The sequence below is a fragment of the Podarcis gaigeae genome, assembly GCF_964106915.1.
Source record: "Podarcis gaigeae genome assembly, chromosome: 12".
NCBI lineage: Eukaryota > Metazoa > Chordata > Lepidosauria > Squamata > Lacertidae > Podarcis > Podarcis gaigeae.
Window position 1 is genome coordinate 56,084,024 of NC_139688.1, and position 16,768 is coordinate 56,100,791.

The 16,768-nt window shown below is 43.4% G+C and overlaps 1 protein-coding gene across 2 annotated transcripts in view; it reads right to left on the minus strand.

Moving 5' to 3' along the window:
- The window catches only part of AOAH (acyloxyacyl hydrolase), a 94,625-nt gene that overhangs the window by 35,646 nt on the left and 42,211 nt on the right, over positions 1-16,768 (minus strand). For both annotated transcript variants that reach the window (XM_083706352.1, XM_083706351.1), the window contains exons 7-12: positions 11,027-11,097; positions 7,211-7,271; positions 6,666-6,736; positions 5,977-6,025; positions 4,105-4,153; positions 696-790 (exon numbers count right to left, since the gene is read on the minus strand). In XM_083706352.1, the coding sequence (XP_083562478.1) occupies positions 696-790; positions 4,105-4,153; positions 5,977-6,025; positions 6,666-6,736; positions 7,211-7,271; positions 11,027-11,097 (396 nt within the window). The remainder of the gene's footprint in view (positions 1-695; positions 791-4,104; positions 4,154-5,976; positions 6,026-6,665; positions 6,737-7,210; positions 7,272-11,026; positions 11,098-16,768) is intronic.

Here is a 16,768-nt window from a genome sequence, read left to right on the forward strand (position 1 = left end):
ATCAGCCTTCTTTATGGTCCAGCTCTCACTTCCATACATCACTACTGGGAAAACCATAGCTTTAACTATACGGACCTTTGTTGGCAAGGTGATGTCTCTGCTTTTTCAGATGCTGTCTAGGTTTGCCATCACCTTTCTCCCAAGGAGCAGTCGTCTTTTAATTTCGTGACTGCTGTCACCATCTGCAGTGATCATGGAGCCCAAGAAAGTAAAATCTGTCACTGCCTCCATTTCTTCCCCTTCTATTTGACAGGAGGTGATGGGCCCAGTGGCCATGATCTTGGTTTTTTTGATGTTGAGCTTTTACATTAAGTTGCATTTAAATGAAATATGGCTTTATTGTATTTTAATGTTGTTTCTTGCTCTGGGATTGTGTGATGAAAGAAGAGCAGGTTATAAATAATTTTAACCAACCAACCAACATGGGAGGAACAAGACACATCCATTGTACTAATAAACTGAACAGATGTTTTCCTTTCTAAAGAAGAGTTTCTGGTTTCTTAATATATCTTGAAAACCTCCCATGATTATTACAGCAGTGGCTGAAAGTGATCATTCCCAGAAATATGTAGACACTCAATGGGCACCCTTTATAATAGAGGGCAGTTATAATGGGCAGCCTTAATAATAGAGAAGAAAGTGAATTATAGGACGGCCAGTTGAGATCAGTACAATGACCAGCTGAAACGACATACCACTGACATTCGCGATGCTGTCACCCATTCAGGAGGGATGTGAAAATGAGCCCCAGCTGAATCTCCCAACAAAATGATTCCCTTGGACTCTGTCCCTGCGGAAGACAATTAATAATTTTAAAAGCTTAATTATTTTTTTCTCACATTGCAAATCCGTATGCTGCACAAAGCACAACCGCATTAAGAAAACCCACATGGCAGTTCCAGCACACAAAGAGCAATCAAAACAATGATTTGGCCATTTGTGCTCATTTCCAAACCTAAAATAAGATTTTTAACTTCCTCTGCACTATAAATAACCGAAAATAAATGGACACATCAATCAAGTTTACAAAAAGTGCATGCTAAATTAGACCAATTTCTATTAGACTGCTTTTAAAGCTTGAATTGGTACTTTAAAGTGGACCCTGCTGGGAGCAACATAAATTTTTACTATCTGCAGTACGTTCAATAAAAGTGGAACATTTAGTGAAATCAGGGCATTGAGAGCATTGCTCTCAATTTGGTCTATTAGGGCAAAATTACAAGCTTCTCATAAACACTGACTGCTTCACTGCACCCAGCCTTTAAAGATGGATGGTGCCTGATAACATCTCTTGCAATTTCAGGGTGCATAAAAAGCAAGGCAGTCGTCCTAGTCCACAAGAGAGAGAAAATGCCTCCCCAAATCCACAATTGGGCTACATCTTTATTAGCATGCTTTGAGTAACATAAAGAGTTCTGGAGACCTAGAAAACTTGCTCACTAAGCTGGAGTTCGGCCTACTGTGTCTTGAGAACCAGTTCAAAGAAACTGGCTTTTTTAAAATCAGGAAATAGTCTAACTTCTGCTCCCTCCTTAATGACTAACTGGCTTTGTGTTTGCCAAGCAGCTACTAAACATTAGTGGCGGCACAAGAATAGACCTTGTGGAAGATCAAGGGAAGTAATAGTGCCACTGTATTCTGCTCTGGTCAGACCTCACCTGGAGTACTGTGTCCAGTTCTGGGCACCACAGTTCAAGACGGACACTGACAAACTGGAACGTGTCCAGAGGAGGGCAACCAAAATGGTCAAAGGCCTGGAAACGATGCCTTATGAGGAACGGCTAAGGGAGCTGGGCATGTTTAGCCTGGAGAAGAGGAGGTTAAGGGGTGGTATGATAGCCATGTTCAAATATATAAAAGGATGTCCCATAGAGGAGGGAGAAAGGTTGTTTTCTGCTGCTCCAGAGAAGCGGACACGGAGCAATGGTTCCAAACTACAAGAAAGAAGATTCCACCTAAACATTAGGAAGAACTTCCTGACAGTAAGAGCTGTTCGACAGTGGAATTTGCTGCCAAGGAGTGTGGTGGAGTCTCCTTCTTTGGAGGTCTTTAAGCAGAGGCTTGGCAACCATATGTCAGGAGTGCTCTGATGGTGTTTCCTGCTTGGCAGGGGGTTGGACTCGATGGCCCTTGTGGTCTCTTCCAACTCTAGGATTCTATGATTCTAGTGGAAGGTCCATGTTCGTTCTATTCAGGGGTGATTTCCATCATGTACAGGCACCATCATTAGATCAATTTGTGTTTGATCGGGAAGTACACAGTTTTGAGCTCTGCTGTGGGCTAATTTAGATACTGACTACGTGGCATTGTTGCCTCTGTAAAAGAACTCCACGACTGCCAGCAACAACATTACATTAATAACATATTTTTATGTGCAATAGGAAGTGGAATTCAGAAGAACAAGGCTGTTTATATGAATTCGGAAGCATGAGATCTATGGGTTTTGGCGGTTCCCTCACTGCGAGAAGCCAAGTTACAGGGAACCAGGCAGAGGACCTTCTCGGTAGTGGCACCCGCCTTGTGGAACGCCCTCCCACCAGATGACTAAGAGAACAACAACTACCAGACTTTTAGAAGACATCTGAAGGCAGCCCTGTTTAGGGAATCTTTTAATGTTTGATGCATTACTGTATTTTAATATTTTGTTGGAAGCTGCCCAGAGTGGCTGGGGAAGCCCAGCCAGTATTATTATTATTATTATTATTATTATTATTATTATTATTATTTCCCACTCTTTCTAGAGAGCTTCTCTTTCAGCCAGGCAAGATGGGGAGTGGGAGTGAGGGGGTCTTCAGTCCCTCCCAAAATTTTCAAGGAGGGGGATGGGCCCCCCAAAAATCCTGTGGCTCCGCTCCGCCTCATCCTCCCTATCCAGCGCACAAACGCTGGCATCACAGCAGCAGGACACCCTCGCATCCCAGCCCAGCGCTTGAGTGTCACGTAATGCACCCCCCATGTGTGTGTGTGTGGGGGGGAAGTCAGTACCCCTGCTTTTAGCTCAACCCGCCCAACCAACTATGTCTGCCTCAGCCAGTTTCCACCCGGTCTAAGTTCTGCGGTGGGTTCTTGTCATTTTCTTCCCTCCAGCAGGACAGAACGGCAGTATCCTAATCTCCAGAAATCAAGTTCACAATTTCACCGACTCCTTGACAGCTTCCTTCTAAAAATGCATGAGATTATGACGACATAATATAACCCAGGAACACTGGCTCTTGCAGAATTACTGGTAACTAATTCTGCAATAAGAAAATGAATAAATTTGGATGCTCAAAGGCATATATATTTTTTTTTAAAGGGAGACTGGCCTGTTGTTTTTTCCTGGTGAAGTGAGCCTCCATTTAAATGCTGGCTGATTGACAGCTCTGATTCTCTCCCACACTTGAAGTGCTCTTCCTGCCTATTATCCTGTGAAACAAGGTTTATATAGTGCCTTTAAACAGAAACTGTTCTTTTTTTAATTAAAACTGCCCTGGGTTAGGGAGTGGGAGGCATTGTGACACCAGTAAAGGTAAAGGGACCCCTGACCATAGGTCCAGTCGTGACTGACTCTGGGGTTGTGGCACTCATCTCTCTTTATTGGCCAAGGGAGCTAGCGTACAGCTTCCAGGTCATGTGGCCAGCATGACTAAGCCGCTTCTGGCAAACCAGAGCAGCGCATGGAAATGCCGCTTACCTTCCCACCGGAGCGGTACCTATTTATCTACTTGCACTTTGACGTGCCTTCGAACTGCTAGGTGGGCAGGAGCAGGGACCGAGCAATGGGAGCTCACCCTGTCGCGGAGATTCGAACCGCCGACCTTCTGATCAGCAAATCCTAGGCTCTGTGGTTTAACCCACAGCGCCACCCATGTCCTGTGACACCAGTACCACAGGCCAATTAACTTCCCACCTGCAGAGCTTGGTTTCCCTGAGCTTGGCTTTCAAAAGGAATCAGCACATCTGACAACAACACAAGGATTGTACCGATGACCCTTATTTGTAGTATTTTCATACATTCCCTTTGTTTTGTTTTGCATCATATATTTCAGAATTATTATTAATTTTAATGAAACGGGCAATTTGCAAACAATATTCTCAGCTATATTTTAAATTTAGAGAAATTACCTTTACAAAATTTCTGCTCATAGGCGATGCCATCTTTTGGATCAATACCCTAATGGATGAGAAAGGAGAAGCATCAATTAAGTTATGCACATTCACCTTTTCTTTCAGGAATTGTTCCAGCAACACAATGAAATGCAGGCAACCCAGTCTGTTAGAAAACATTGAGCAGTAACAACATGAATACTTGGGGGACCCAAATAGCTGAGGATCACTTTTCTATGATGGCAGGAATGGGCAAAGAGGCTTCCCTTTATCATACACAAAGGGATAGCATGAGCCAGACATGTTATATGTAGGTGGAAAAAATAGGTAAAGGACCCCTGGACAGTCAAAGGTGACTACGGGGTTGCAGTGCTCATCAAGCTTCAGGCCAAGGGAGCTGGCATTTCTCCACAGACAGCTTTCCGGGTCATCTGGCTCAATGGCACACTGTGACGGAAACCAGAGCGCAGGGAAACCTTCCCGCCTCAGTGGTACCTATTTATCTACTTGGTGTGCTTCCGAACTGCTAGGTTGGCAGGAGCTGGGACAAAGCAACAGGAGCTCACCCCGTCGCGGGGATTCAAACTGCCAGCTTTATGAACGACAGGTCCAAGAGGCTCAGTGCTTTAGGCCACAGTGCTACCCACGTCCCCGATTCCTAATGCAATAAGATAAATAAAACTAATCTAAATTAAAACAAACATTATTCAGTGTGGCTTCCATATAAGCATGTAAGTAACCAAAAATATAAACGACCAAATCAAAATTCCGATAATGAAATAATTGTATCATAAATAGTGGCTCCCCATTTGTGGAACGCTCCCCTCAGGGAGGCTCACCTGGTGCCTTCGTCACATATTTTTGGGGGCCAGGCGAAAACATTTCCCTTCAACCCGGCATTCAGCTGATTAGCATTCGATGGCTTTTGAAATGTGTTTTGTGGGAGGGGGGGTTACTGGTTTGTTTTAGTCTGTGTTTTATTATGTCTTTTGTATTCTCATTTTGTACAGTGGTGCCCTGCAAGACGAATGCCTCGCAAGACGAAAAACTCGCTAGACGAAAGAGTTTTCCGTTTTTTGAGGTGCTTCGCAAGACGAATTTCCCTATGGGCTTGCTTTGCAAGACGAAACGTCTTGCGAGTTCTTGCGAGTTTGTTTCCTTTTTCTTAAAGCCACTAAGCCGCTAATAGCCGTGCTTCGCAAGATGAAAAAACCGCAAGACGAAGAGACTCGCGGAACGAATTAATTTCGTCTTGCGAGGCACCACTGTATTCTTCTGTTGTGAACCACTCTGTGTTCTTGGATGAAGGGTGGTATACAAATTTAATAAATCAATAGTAGTAGTAGTTGTAGTAGTAGTTGTAGTTGTAGTAGTAGTAATAGTAATAGTAATAGTAGGAGCAGTAGTAGTGAACACATTTTCTAGCATCCAAAGTGATGCACTCAAGGACCCAGTAATTCTCTGAGGTTTTCTTTCTTTGAAATCCCAAGGCCATTTCACAAGCCCTTTTGAAATCCTCTTCATTTTCATAAGTGGTTTGCCATGTGTCAAGGATTCCTAGACCTATCACTGAAATAAAATAAACCAGGTTTTTACCCTCACCTTGTTGCTTTTTGGTATCCCATGAATGCACGAGTTTTGAAATAAGGATTACATATTTAAGTTTCACTATCCAAAAGAGTCAGAAGCAGCGGGGGCAACTTTCATAACAGTTTTTTAAAGGTAAGATTGTCCCCAAGGTAATACCTGCGGAGGCATTACAGATGTATTCTTAACCTGGGGAAGTCTATTCTTTTGAAAACACATGAAGTAAAAACTCACATAGGCAGCTTTCAAAATCGGAATTGAACATCTGCGGGAAATGTCAAAATATAACCTCCAACAACTCACCCATATTCCATTACAGTTGGAGTCCTTATCTGCATCCCAGTTATCAGGGCTACAATAGAAAGGAAATTAATACATTTCAGAAATGGGTTAAGGTAGCATTTTACACACACACACACACACACACACACACACACAGAGCTTCCACCAGAATGCTGACTTTCACTTTGGTGTGAAGTCATGTAACTTCACACCATGTTTTGCAGATGCTTTTTCCCAGCAAGAAAAAGCAAGACTATCAATGTAAAGTACTGATGCTAATGGATGAAGCCCTGAACAAATGTTCAAATTTTTTTAGAAAAAAGTTTTTAAACATAACTGTATGGGAAAACAGCAATGTCTAAAAAGAGATACAGGTTTGTTCTTTATGATGCATGAATGTTGTGCGTTTTTGTGAATGTTTTGTGCCGAAATGTAGCATTAAAATATTTTATAATAAATAAAATACTTTATGAAAATAAATAGATAGCAATTCAGGATATGCATAAACTATGTTTCTGCTGTGTGGCTATCCTGACTATCTAAATCCACTCTACACCAGTTCCCACACATATCATGCAGACCTTCTCATGGGCAAACCATTTGGAATCCCACAAAGCTACCCACACTATTGGAAACCTGAAGCTATAATATAATATCTAAAGAAGTGATTTGTCCTAATAAGAGAGTATAATTTAAACCACCCAAATTACCGTCTGCCAGGATACACAGAGGCCTTGATATCGTCACAGTCTCTGCCTCTCCAGTGATATCCTCTTAAGGTCTAACCAGGAAGAGAAATGAAGAAGAGTGTAGCGTTGTAATTCCGCCCCCTTCCAGTCAACCATTAAACATCTAAAATAAAAATCTAACTACAGAAGGGGGCAAGAGATTCATAAACCAACCCTCCCAGCTGCCTTTTTAAAAAAAATTATATATGACACACTGCTTATTTTCATGCAGAAATAAGACACCCTGACAATTTTAATACTTTTTCATATAAGTTTGCTTCATGTTTTATTAATAATTCAATAAACATGACACTCTTTGCTTCTCTGGGCAATGTATTTCCATGGCCAAGCCTCCAGAAAGAATATGAAAGGAATAATTATTTTTCTTCACCATGAAGGAAACAATATTTCAAAATAATAGAGAGTACCCCACGGTCTTGGACTACTACTTTACAAAGTGATGGGTTTTATAGATACTAGAAGGGACTCTTGTGAGAATCTTGTTGCTGGCATATGACTTTACTTACCGGATAACGACTAAATTTATCTCCATCAAGGTCTTCGAAAGGTAACTTACTACGGATAAGTCTGGAAGGATAAACACAACGCTCACAAACATTTTTCTTTCTTTTTTTGCAAACAGTGCTATAAAGAGTTCCGCTTATCACTTCTGTACCATTAACAGCTCTAACATACACACATCTATTCTGCGAGCAATTGTTATTATATATAGAAAAGAGCTTTAAAAAAAAAACAGTTTTCATTCTTTGGCCTAGGAGTTGATATTAAACTAAGCACATTGGTCATTGTGAGCACCTGGAGCAAGTTGGTTAGTGATCCTTGTGCACATCAGCCTCTGTTGATCAACATTTGCACACGTGAATTTCACATAGCTTATCCAAGCAGAGTGGCGGTCAGAGCTACCTTACATGTATGGAATACAGATAGTTTTTTCTTGCTTTCCTTCATCCTTGGCACTGTAACTGTGGCGTTCCATATAAGTATAGGATCTAGCTCATGAGAACATCACTTTCTGGATGGCGAACAGCTCGTAGGTATGGACTAGGGCCAGGCGATATCTGGTTTTCAACTTCTTGATATACCACCAGCTAAACATTGTGATATACTGATATACAGTGGAACCTCTACCTGCGATCATAATCCGTTCCGGAGCTGCATCCAGAGGTCGAAACGGGTTGCTGGGAGAGGCGCCGTTGTGCACAGGCGGCGATTGCCCACTTCTGCGCATGCGCCAACTGCGGCAAACCCATCGGTTACTTCTGGGTTTGCCGCAGACGTTGGGTGAAATAGACGCAAGCAGAGGCGGACGTAAGAAGAGGTTTGACTGTATCACAGTCTGAAATAAGGATGGAGCTATGTAGAGGCACTGGTTGGCTTCAAGGTTTTCCCCATATGGCGATTTTTCCATAGCGCGTGTTCACACACACACACCATGATTTGTGATATATTGCCAGGTCAAAAATTATCAAATCAGTATCACAATATGGACTTCAAACCGGTTTTGGACGATACATCGGCCCAGCCCTAGTATGGACATATGGTCCAAATTAAAATCTGCCTGGACACCATTTTGTCAGTCCAATAAACCCAGATGTATGGCAGCCTTAGGTTACTGGTCCTGCCTGCCATCCCTGACCAATGGCCATGCTTGCTAGCAATGATGGGAGTTATATTTCAGCAACATCTGCAGGGCCAAAGGTCCTCCAGTCCTGCTCTAGAGTATGAAATTAGCCCAACTCCTGGAGGGGTTTTTTTTTTGGGGGGGGGGGGGAATGGTTTTCAGAAAGGTACCCAAGTCTTGGCTTAAAATATGCTTTTAAGAAAAAAACTACCTTTTCCTTAGAAACCTGCTTCAAGGCTATATCCTTTTATTATCACAAGTGGGAGCTTCTTCTACTTGGATGATTTTCACTCTCAAGCCCTGGGATTTAGTATCACAGATTTTATGCAGTAAATCTGTATCTGACACTAAAACGCTTGTTTAAAATTGTTTGGGGTTTTTCTTTGGTCCGTTAGCTTTCCTCCTTACTCTGCTAAAATCAAGAGCAAGAGTCATAAACAATGTAGTAAGGAGATGACACAAACCGCATGTTGTTAGTTAAAAGATAAAAAATATCTGTGCTGCCAGGTGCTCTGAGTTATTAGAATCAATAATTTCCTTTAGTCCTGTTTCCCCTTTTCTTTCTACAAGGCACAGGTGGGCAACTTGAGGCCCAGGAACCACATACAGCCCCTGACTTCATTTTATGCCGCCTCTGATACCTCTTGAAGCGGCCCCAATTCTAGCATACCATCAGTGTGCCTTCCTCTCTGTTCACCCCCCCTTTTTTTACATTTGAAACCATTTTCCCCCTCCTGGTGCAGTTTCGGAACAACTGGAATGAACAGTATGTTACTATATAAAAATAAATGGATGATTTTTGAATAAACATCTTTCCAGTTTATATGTCTTGGGGGAAAAAACGCCATCCAGTTGTCTGATCAATAATTGGCTGGTTCCTGCCATATAGTGTGTGTCTAGCACACTAAAGTCAGAAAAGAATTACTGTATTTTTCGCTCTATAAGACGCACCTAGTTTTTAGAGGAGGAAAACAAGAAAGCAACGCAAAGCCTCCTGAGCAAAGAGGGAAGAGCACTCCCGTTGCGCTCAAGAGGCTTTGCGTGGCTATCCCTGAAGCCAGAAGAGCAAGAGGGATCGGTGCGCACCGATCCCTCTTGTTCTCTTGGGTTCAGCGATAGCTGCGCAGCCTGCACATAAGACGCACACACGTTTCCCCTTACTTTTTAGGAGGGGAAAAGTGCGTCTTATAGAGCGAAAAATACGGTAATTTCATTTGCTTTCCAGAACAGTATCTATATTGGACTGTTCTTATAATTCACCCACCATAATACTTATTTGAGAGTAGTGGCGAAGCTGCATGCTCCAGCACCGGGGGCGGAAAGCAGGCGAGGGCGTGGCTGGCGTGCGTTCCGGGGGCGTGGCACATGGTGGGGGGTGCGCAGCGCATGTCGGAGGGCAGCTGCGATGGTACCCCCCTCCCCAATAGTGCCGGGGGCAATACACTCCCCCGCCCCCCTTCCTCCGCCGGTGTTTGAGAGTAACTCCATCAAACACAGTGGGACTTACTTCTGAATAGACTGACACAAGATTGGAAATTCTAATCCAATTTCCAATTGTGAAAACTGAAGCAGGGTGGAAATGATTCTGGATAATACTTTTGCCTCTCTTGGACTTTGGCTCCACCCACAATTGGCAAGTGGCCCCTGAGAGACTACCCCTAAAAGAATGTGGCCCTCGATGTAAAATGGGCTGGTCGTCCCCACTGTAAGGTACCCAGACATTGTCTCTAACTCACCCTATATTTATTGCATCCATCCTTGATAATATCAGTTCCTCTTTCGTAGTGCTGGCATTAGCATCTTTGATATACAGGGAATCAGTGACGTTTTCACGAAATGTAACATTACACAAATTTTGCACAACTCTTACCCTACAGTGACATTTTCAAGAAGCACCAGCACACGTGTTTTTTATAACCTGTGTAAAAGGTAAAGGTAAAGGGACCCCCGACCATTAGGTCCAGTCGTGACCAACTCTGGGGTTGTGGTGCTCATCTCGCTTTATTGGCCGAGGGAGCCGGCATACAACTTCCGGGTCATGTGACCAGCATGACTAAGCTGCTTCTGGCGAACCAGAGCAGTGCACGGAAACACCGTTTACCTTCCCGCCAGAGCGGTACCTATTTATCTACTTGCACTTTGACGTGCTTTTGAACTGCTAGGTTGGCAGGAGCAGGGACTGAGCCATGGGACCTCACCCCGTCGCGGGGTTTCGAACCGCCGACCTTCTGATCGGCAAGCCCTAGGCTCTGTGGTTTAACCCACAATGCCACCTGCGTCCCTAACCTGTGTACTAATAACCTGTGTACTAAGTGGTTATTAACAGATTTCCAGCTTCTAGGCCTTCTATATAGTGGAACTGAGTCACAAAGCCAACACGGGCAGCAAGATTTAAAAATGCATTTAACATCAGCACATGGAGAACAAATGACAATATAGCTATGAATACAGCATTTTGATCTCTAAGTGTTCAAAGGGCTCTTGTGGCACCAACATTGTCTGGCAGATTATATCTCCTTTTTCAGAGAATATAATGGGGAGGTGTTATGCTGTTTGAGAAGTGGGGTGTGTGTGTGTGTGTGTGTGTGTGTGTGTGCGTGCGCTGAGCAATATGTACCTTCTGCAGTAAACTAAAAATATATTTCAATCAATGGGTAGCATAAAGATTTATTTATTTTTTAAAAAAGGAAATAATACATACGATTGGATTTTCTCACACAGCTGCTTTAGAAAAGGAACTGAACACACGCCTGATAACCGATGAATGTTTTCCTAGGGGGAGAAAAGCAAACATTGGTACTTAGCATGATTAGTTCCTTCTCTGTAGGGGAGAACGAGGATCCAGGATGTGGGTTTGTCTCTGCCCATCTCACCACTGGCAGAAAGTCTCTTAAAAAAACCTTTGAGGATACTTTGGGGGAGAGACAAGGCCCTTGCTCCACTTCAACCTGTGCTTGAGCAAGTAACTGTATAGTCACACAAGAACAACTAAGGAACAGGAGAGGAACACAGTGATTTCATTTATTTATTTTTTAAGATATTTATTAAGATTTTCAAAGATAATACATTATAAAACAAAAAGAAAAGAAAAACAGAAATACAAAAGTACAAAAATACAAAAAAATAAAAACAATTTAAAAACACATAAAGTTTCCACTTACTTATTTTCATTTAACTTATTTTCCAGACCTCCTCATACCTCCCTTTCTTATATTCTAATTCAATTTGTTTGTTTAGCAAATCCTCACCACTGATTCTTTTAATTATTTCAAAACCTTATTTTCCATCTCTTTTATACATTACAGCTGAAAACCGCTTAATTTCTATCCAATATCATTCTAACATTCCTTAATTTTACAATATTTCTGCAAATAGTCTTTAAACTTCTTCCAATCTTCTTCCGCCGCCTCTTTTCCCTGGTCTTGGATTCTGCTGGTCATTTCTGCCAGTCCCATATAATTGATCATCTTCATCTGCCATTCTTCCCGGGTGGGTAAATCTTGTGTCTTCCAATACTTTGCAATAAGTATTCTTGCTGCTGTTGTCGCATACATAAAGAAAGTTCCATCCTTCTTTGGCACCAACTGGCCGACCGGAACACAGTGATTTCAAAGGCACATGCCCCTCTTGTTCACTGCATGAAAGAAAAGGTCCCTACTGGCTCCTTTAACTAGTCCAGGTGACGGGAAGAAGGGAAATAATCCTGATATGGGCTGAGAAGGGAAGAAAAAAAAGGAGGCCCCTGGACCAAAAGTCTCCTAGTCGTCTGGGCAACCCTCCGAGATTCAGCATCCGATAGCCTCCCCTCCATGCAGCACCTGGGAGGGCCAGATCCCAATTCTGCCTAGAGAGAAGGAGCTTATCACGCTAAGGACCAGCGTTTGCTTCTCCCGTAGGGGAAAATTAGAATCCATGGTGTTATGTACTGAGCTGAATAGGATCCAAAAGGCAGCAGTCTCATTGGTCCTAGAACAATAGGATCCAGAATGCAGCAGTCTGATTGGTCCTAGAACAATAGGATCCAGAACGCAGCAGTCTGATTGGTCCACAGGAACCACCCAATCCAGCTCCAGGTAGAAGGAAATCCACAACCTGATTGGCCTACAGGAGAATCCCGGAATTAGCCAATCACGGGGGGCCCATTGTGTAAATAATGTATATAAGGCAGACATTCTGGGGGAACTTCCATTCCTCCTCACCACTACGAGCTGAATAAAGAGGATGAAATCCACTCTCGACTCCGAGTATATTTCACATGATGTCAGATGTATCTCAGCAATGGCCAGGTCCACCACCTATTCTTCCAAAGGAGGAATTGAAGGTGTCTCATGAAGGTGGAAGGAGAGGACCAAGTGGCTGCCCTACATGGGTCACCCAGGGGCACTTGCATCCCAAATGCTGCCGAAGTGGGAGGGGCAGTGATTCCCAAGGGAGCCCACCCCCTTGGGACCGCCTGTGGGCCTGAAGAAAGGGGTTGAGACCTAGAGGCACCCTCTGACCCACCTGCCCTAGGGGAAATGGAAGGCTCTCTGGGGGCGCTTCTGCCAGGGCCCCTTCCTCCTTGCTCAGCATCCGGCCCCCTCCTCGCCCTGCCCCTGTGAGGAGATCAGGGGCTGCTCCAGAATGAGGAGTCTTCTGAGGGGGGAGGAGAGGGAACCAGGGGGGCTTTCCTGAAGCTCCAGTTGGAAACCGCGGAAGCCACGTTGGATGTTCGGCTTCCAAAAATAGTTTGCAAACCAGAACAGTCATTTCTGGGTTTGCGACTTTCGGGAACTAACATGGCTGTATTTCCAAATTCCTGGGCTAAACAGAATTCAAACAAATTCACAGCTGTGCAGAAATTCAGCAATGGAAACATTCTTCTCAAACTTTAACACGCCTAAATTCTTAATTTTATGCTGGTGTTTGATGTACCTTACTTACAATACAAAAAACTCCTCCTCATAGTTACTTTTGATACGTTAATTTCTGCCCCAATGTTTCCCAGTAATAGAATGCAATGGTCATATTAATAAATTAATAAATTAATAAATTAATAAATTAATAAATTAATAAATTAATAAATTAATTTATTAATAAATTAATAAATTAACAAATTAACAAATTAACAAATTAATAATAAATTTTATTTATACCCTGCCCTCCCCAGCCAAGACCAGGCTCAGGGCAGCCAACACCAGAAATAACAGATGTCCAGCATTTTGCCTTCACATGCAGCCCTACTTTCCCACTTCAAAATATTTTTAAAACAACGATAAGCCCCTTAAGAGCTATGCTGAAAATAAGCAATACCGTACATTAACCCATATGTGACAAACACAGCAGACCTACAGGATGGACTGAGGATGTTACCAACAAGAGGGACATGAATTGTTGCAGTAAAAAAAATAAAGCCTGGTTTTTATTTCTAGATAAAGACTTTTTTTAAAAAAAGATGCCATATAGTAATCCCTCATCTTATGGGGGGGTTGGTTCTAAGGGTTATGTGTATACAATAAAATCATGTTTAGCACTCCCAGAGCCAGCACGCCAAACCAGCACCCTGGTCTTTTTGCACTGTATCTACTTGGGTTAAAGATAAAGGGACCCCTGAACGTTAGGTCCAGTCGTGGCTGACTCTGGGGTTGCAGCGCTCATCTCGCTTTACTGGCCGAGGGAGCTGGCGTACAGCTTCCGGGTCATGTGGCCAGCAGGACTAAGCCACTTCTGGTGAACCAGAGGAGCACAGAAGCGCTGTTTACCTTCCCGCCGGAGCGGTACCTATTTATCTACTTGCACTTTGATGTGCTTTTGAACTGCTAGGTTAGCAGCAGCTGGGACTGAGCAACAGGAGTTCACCCCATCGCGGGGTTTCAAACCGCCGACCATCTGATCAGGAAGTCCTAGGCTCTGTGGTTTAACCCATAGCGCCTCCCGCATCCCTAAAGGTAAAGGGACCCCTGACCATTAGGTCCAGTCGTGGCCGACTCTGGGGTTGTGGCGCTCATCCCGCTTTACTGGCCGAGGGAGCCGGCGTGCAGCTTCCGGGTCATGTGGCCAGCATGACTAAGCCGCTTCTGGCAAACCAGAACAGCGCACGGAAACGCTGTTTACCTTCCCGCCAGAGCGGTACCTATTTATCTACTTGCACTTTGACGTGCTTTCGAACTGCTAGGTTGGCAGGAGCAGAGACCGAGCAACAGGAGCTCACCCCGTTACGGGGATTCGAACTGCTGACCTTCTGATCGGCAAGTCCTAGGCTCTGTGGTTTAAGAAAAGAGCTTTTGTGCTCTCAGCCTTCCTTGCTGGGCAAGGCCTGCTTGCTGCACTGGCCCTGGAAGGTTTGTGATGCTTGCCCAAGATCTTGCAGGGACTCGTATGATCTCAGGAGAGCGTCCCAGAGCCTTCCAGAGTTGGCGAGCTTAGCAGGCCTTAGATCCAAGAGGAGGGAGGGAACGAAAACCTTCTCAGCACAAATGTTTAAAACCACCTTGGTGGTTGGGGCTATGCGTGACTGAAATTTCAGCTTGACTACCGTCAACATTCACATTCAAAAGCACAACTACTCTACCTTTAAAATATTAGGGGAGGAGAAAAATATTTCTTTCCCTCGATGGGAAATGCTGTCATTGAAATAAGAGGCTTTCTTATTTAAAATGTGATTTGATAAACGGTGAATTTCATCTTGTATATGAAAACAATAAATCCATCTGTTGAAATTCATCACTAGGATATAAAAGGCATGAACTGCCCTCAAGTTATGAGGTTTTCATTGCTGGTGGGGTTGTATGCATGCAGGTATGCATGCCATAAATCTTTATGAATGTCCATCATTTGGGCACCCATCTTCAAATAAATCCATGGTACATGTATTCAATCATCTGAAGAGCCGATCATTTCAAAATCTGGGACCACTGTGATAAGCTCCAGGCTAGAACCATATAATTTGTCATGTTAAAAGAATAATGGCCCTTTGTTCATTTGCTGCATTTCATGATGTTGAAGCATATGAGGAGCATGGAAGAACTGTGAACTATTCACTTTGCATTAGGTTTGCTGTGGAAAAATGAAACAGGCACATTTGCCCTGATAACCTGACAGAGGAACCAGCATTTTTGGGTGGAAGTTCCAGACAATACACTCAGATAACCATGCATACAAAGGAAAGAGAAAAATCCCATATGGCTTATATATTCCCTTTCTATGGGATGCAACACAAAAGGCACAAAAAAATTACTCCTATACTCAGTTACCATAGCAAAACACAATGTAACTCTTTTTTTTTTGTCATTTTTCGGCTGTCTTCATATAACCCTTCCACTATTACAGCACAGTACATTCTGAGACATGTGCTACAACCAGAATATGGTTGCATTTTCTAAATCATGTAGGCATGATTTTTCATTACAGTAATTTGTATTTATGTATATGTGTGTTTGTATGGAACACATAGGTGTAGCCAGGATTTATGTTGGGGGGGGGGGACAGCACCAAGTTATCTTACACAACTGATGCATTAAGTATTTTTATTTATTTACTTGATTTAGGGGGCGCAGCCCCCCACCCCCCTGGCTATGCCCACTATTTTCCCTGCTCATGTGAACATAACCTCCAGGATATAGTCTTAAAGCCCTCTGGGCAGCTGTGGATTTTTGGAAAACTTACTCCCTTTTCAGCTTCAGACTGAGTCGTGACATTTTGCATTTGTGCTATGAATCCTTTGAAATTAAAGGCAGCTCAGATAGGAAGACAAGCCAATCTGGAAACTGTGCGGGAGGAGAAACTCCCACTTTGAATAAATATAAAGCACTGCATCCCCCCCCCCCGCCGCCCCACATTCGCTGACATACTTAAGTCTAAACCTATCTGTAAGTAGCATTAAAAAAGTTTTCCTTTTTCGGCTTCAAATTTTTAAGTAGATTAAAAATCTACTTCTCAAAGTTGCATTAACATCAAACACTTCATATTTTTGACAGGCACCGCTGCTAGTCTACTCCCTCCCACACATCTCAAAATGCCACCAGCATTGCTGGGAAAATGTCTACTGAAATCTTGGTTCACTTCGACTACTCCTTGACCTGCGTTTTGCAGGAGCCCTGGTTGCCTGAAACCGGGCCTTGGACTGTTCTGGATGTTGCTACCATCTGTACCCCTAATCTCTTCTCTGCGTGGCTGTTTCAGACCTGAGCAAGGATTCAAAACCAGCTCCTGCTAGTTCAGCTCTCTGTCCATCCACTATATTTAAGTGGCCCCACAGGCAGAGCTTCTTCTGCATGGGCTGAAAAAATGGGAAAAAAAGCTTTATCTTCATTTGCTCAAAAGGCAAACTGTCTGCCATGAGAGAAGATGAGGCCCCCTCTGACCATGTTCCAAAAGAGCATCCAAGGTTCTGGTGCTTCAAAAGACGACATGTTGGAAAGTCACATAGCAGCTTCCATATGAAGCTCTGGAAGCAACAGTTCTG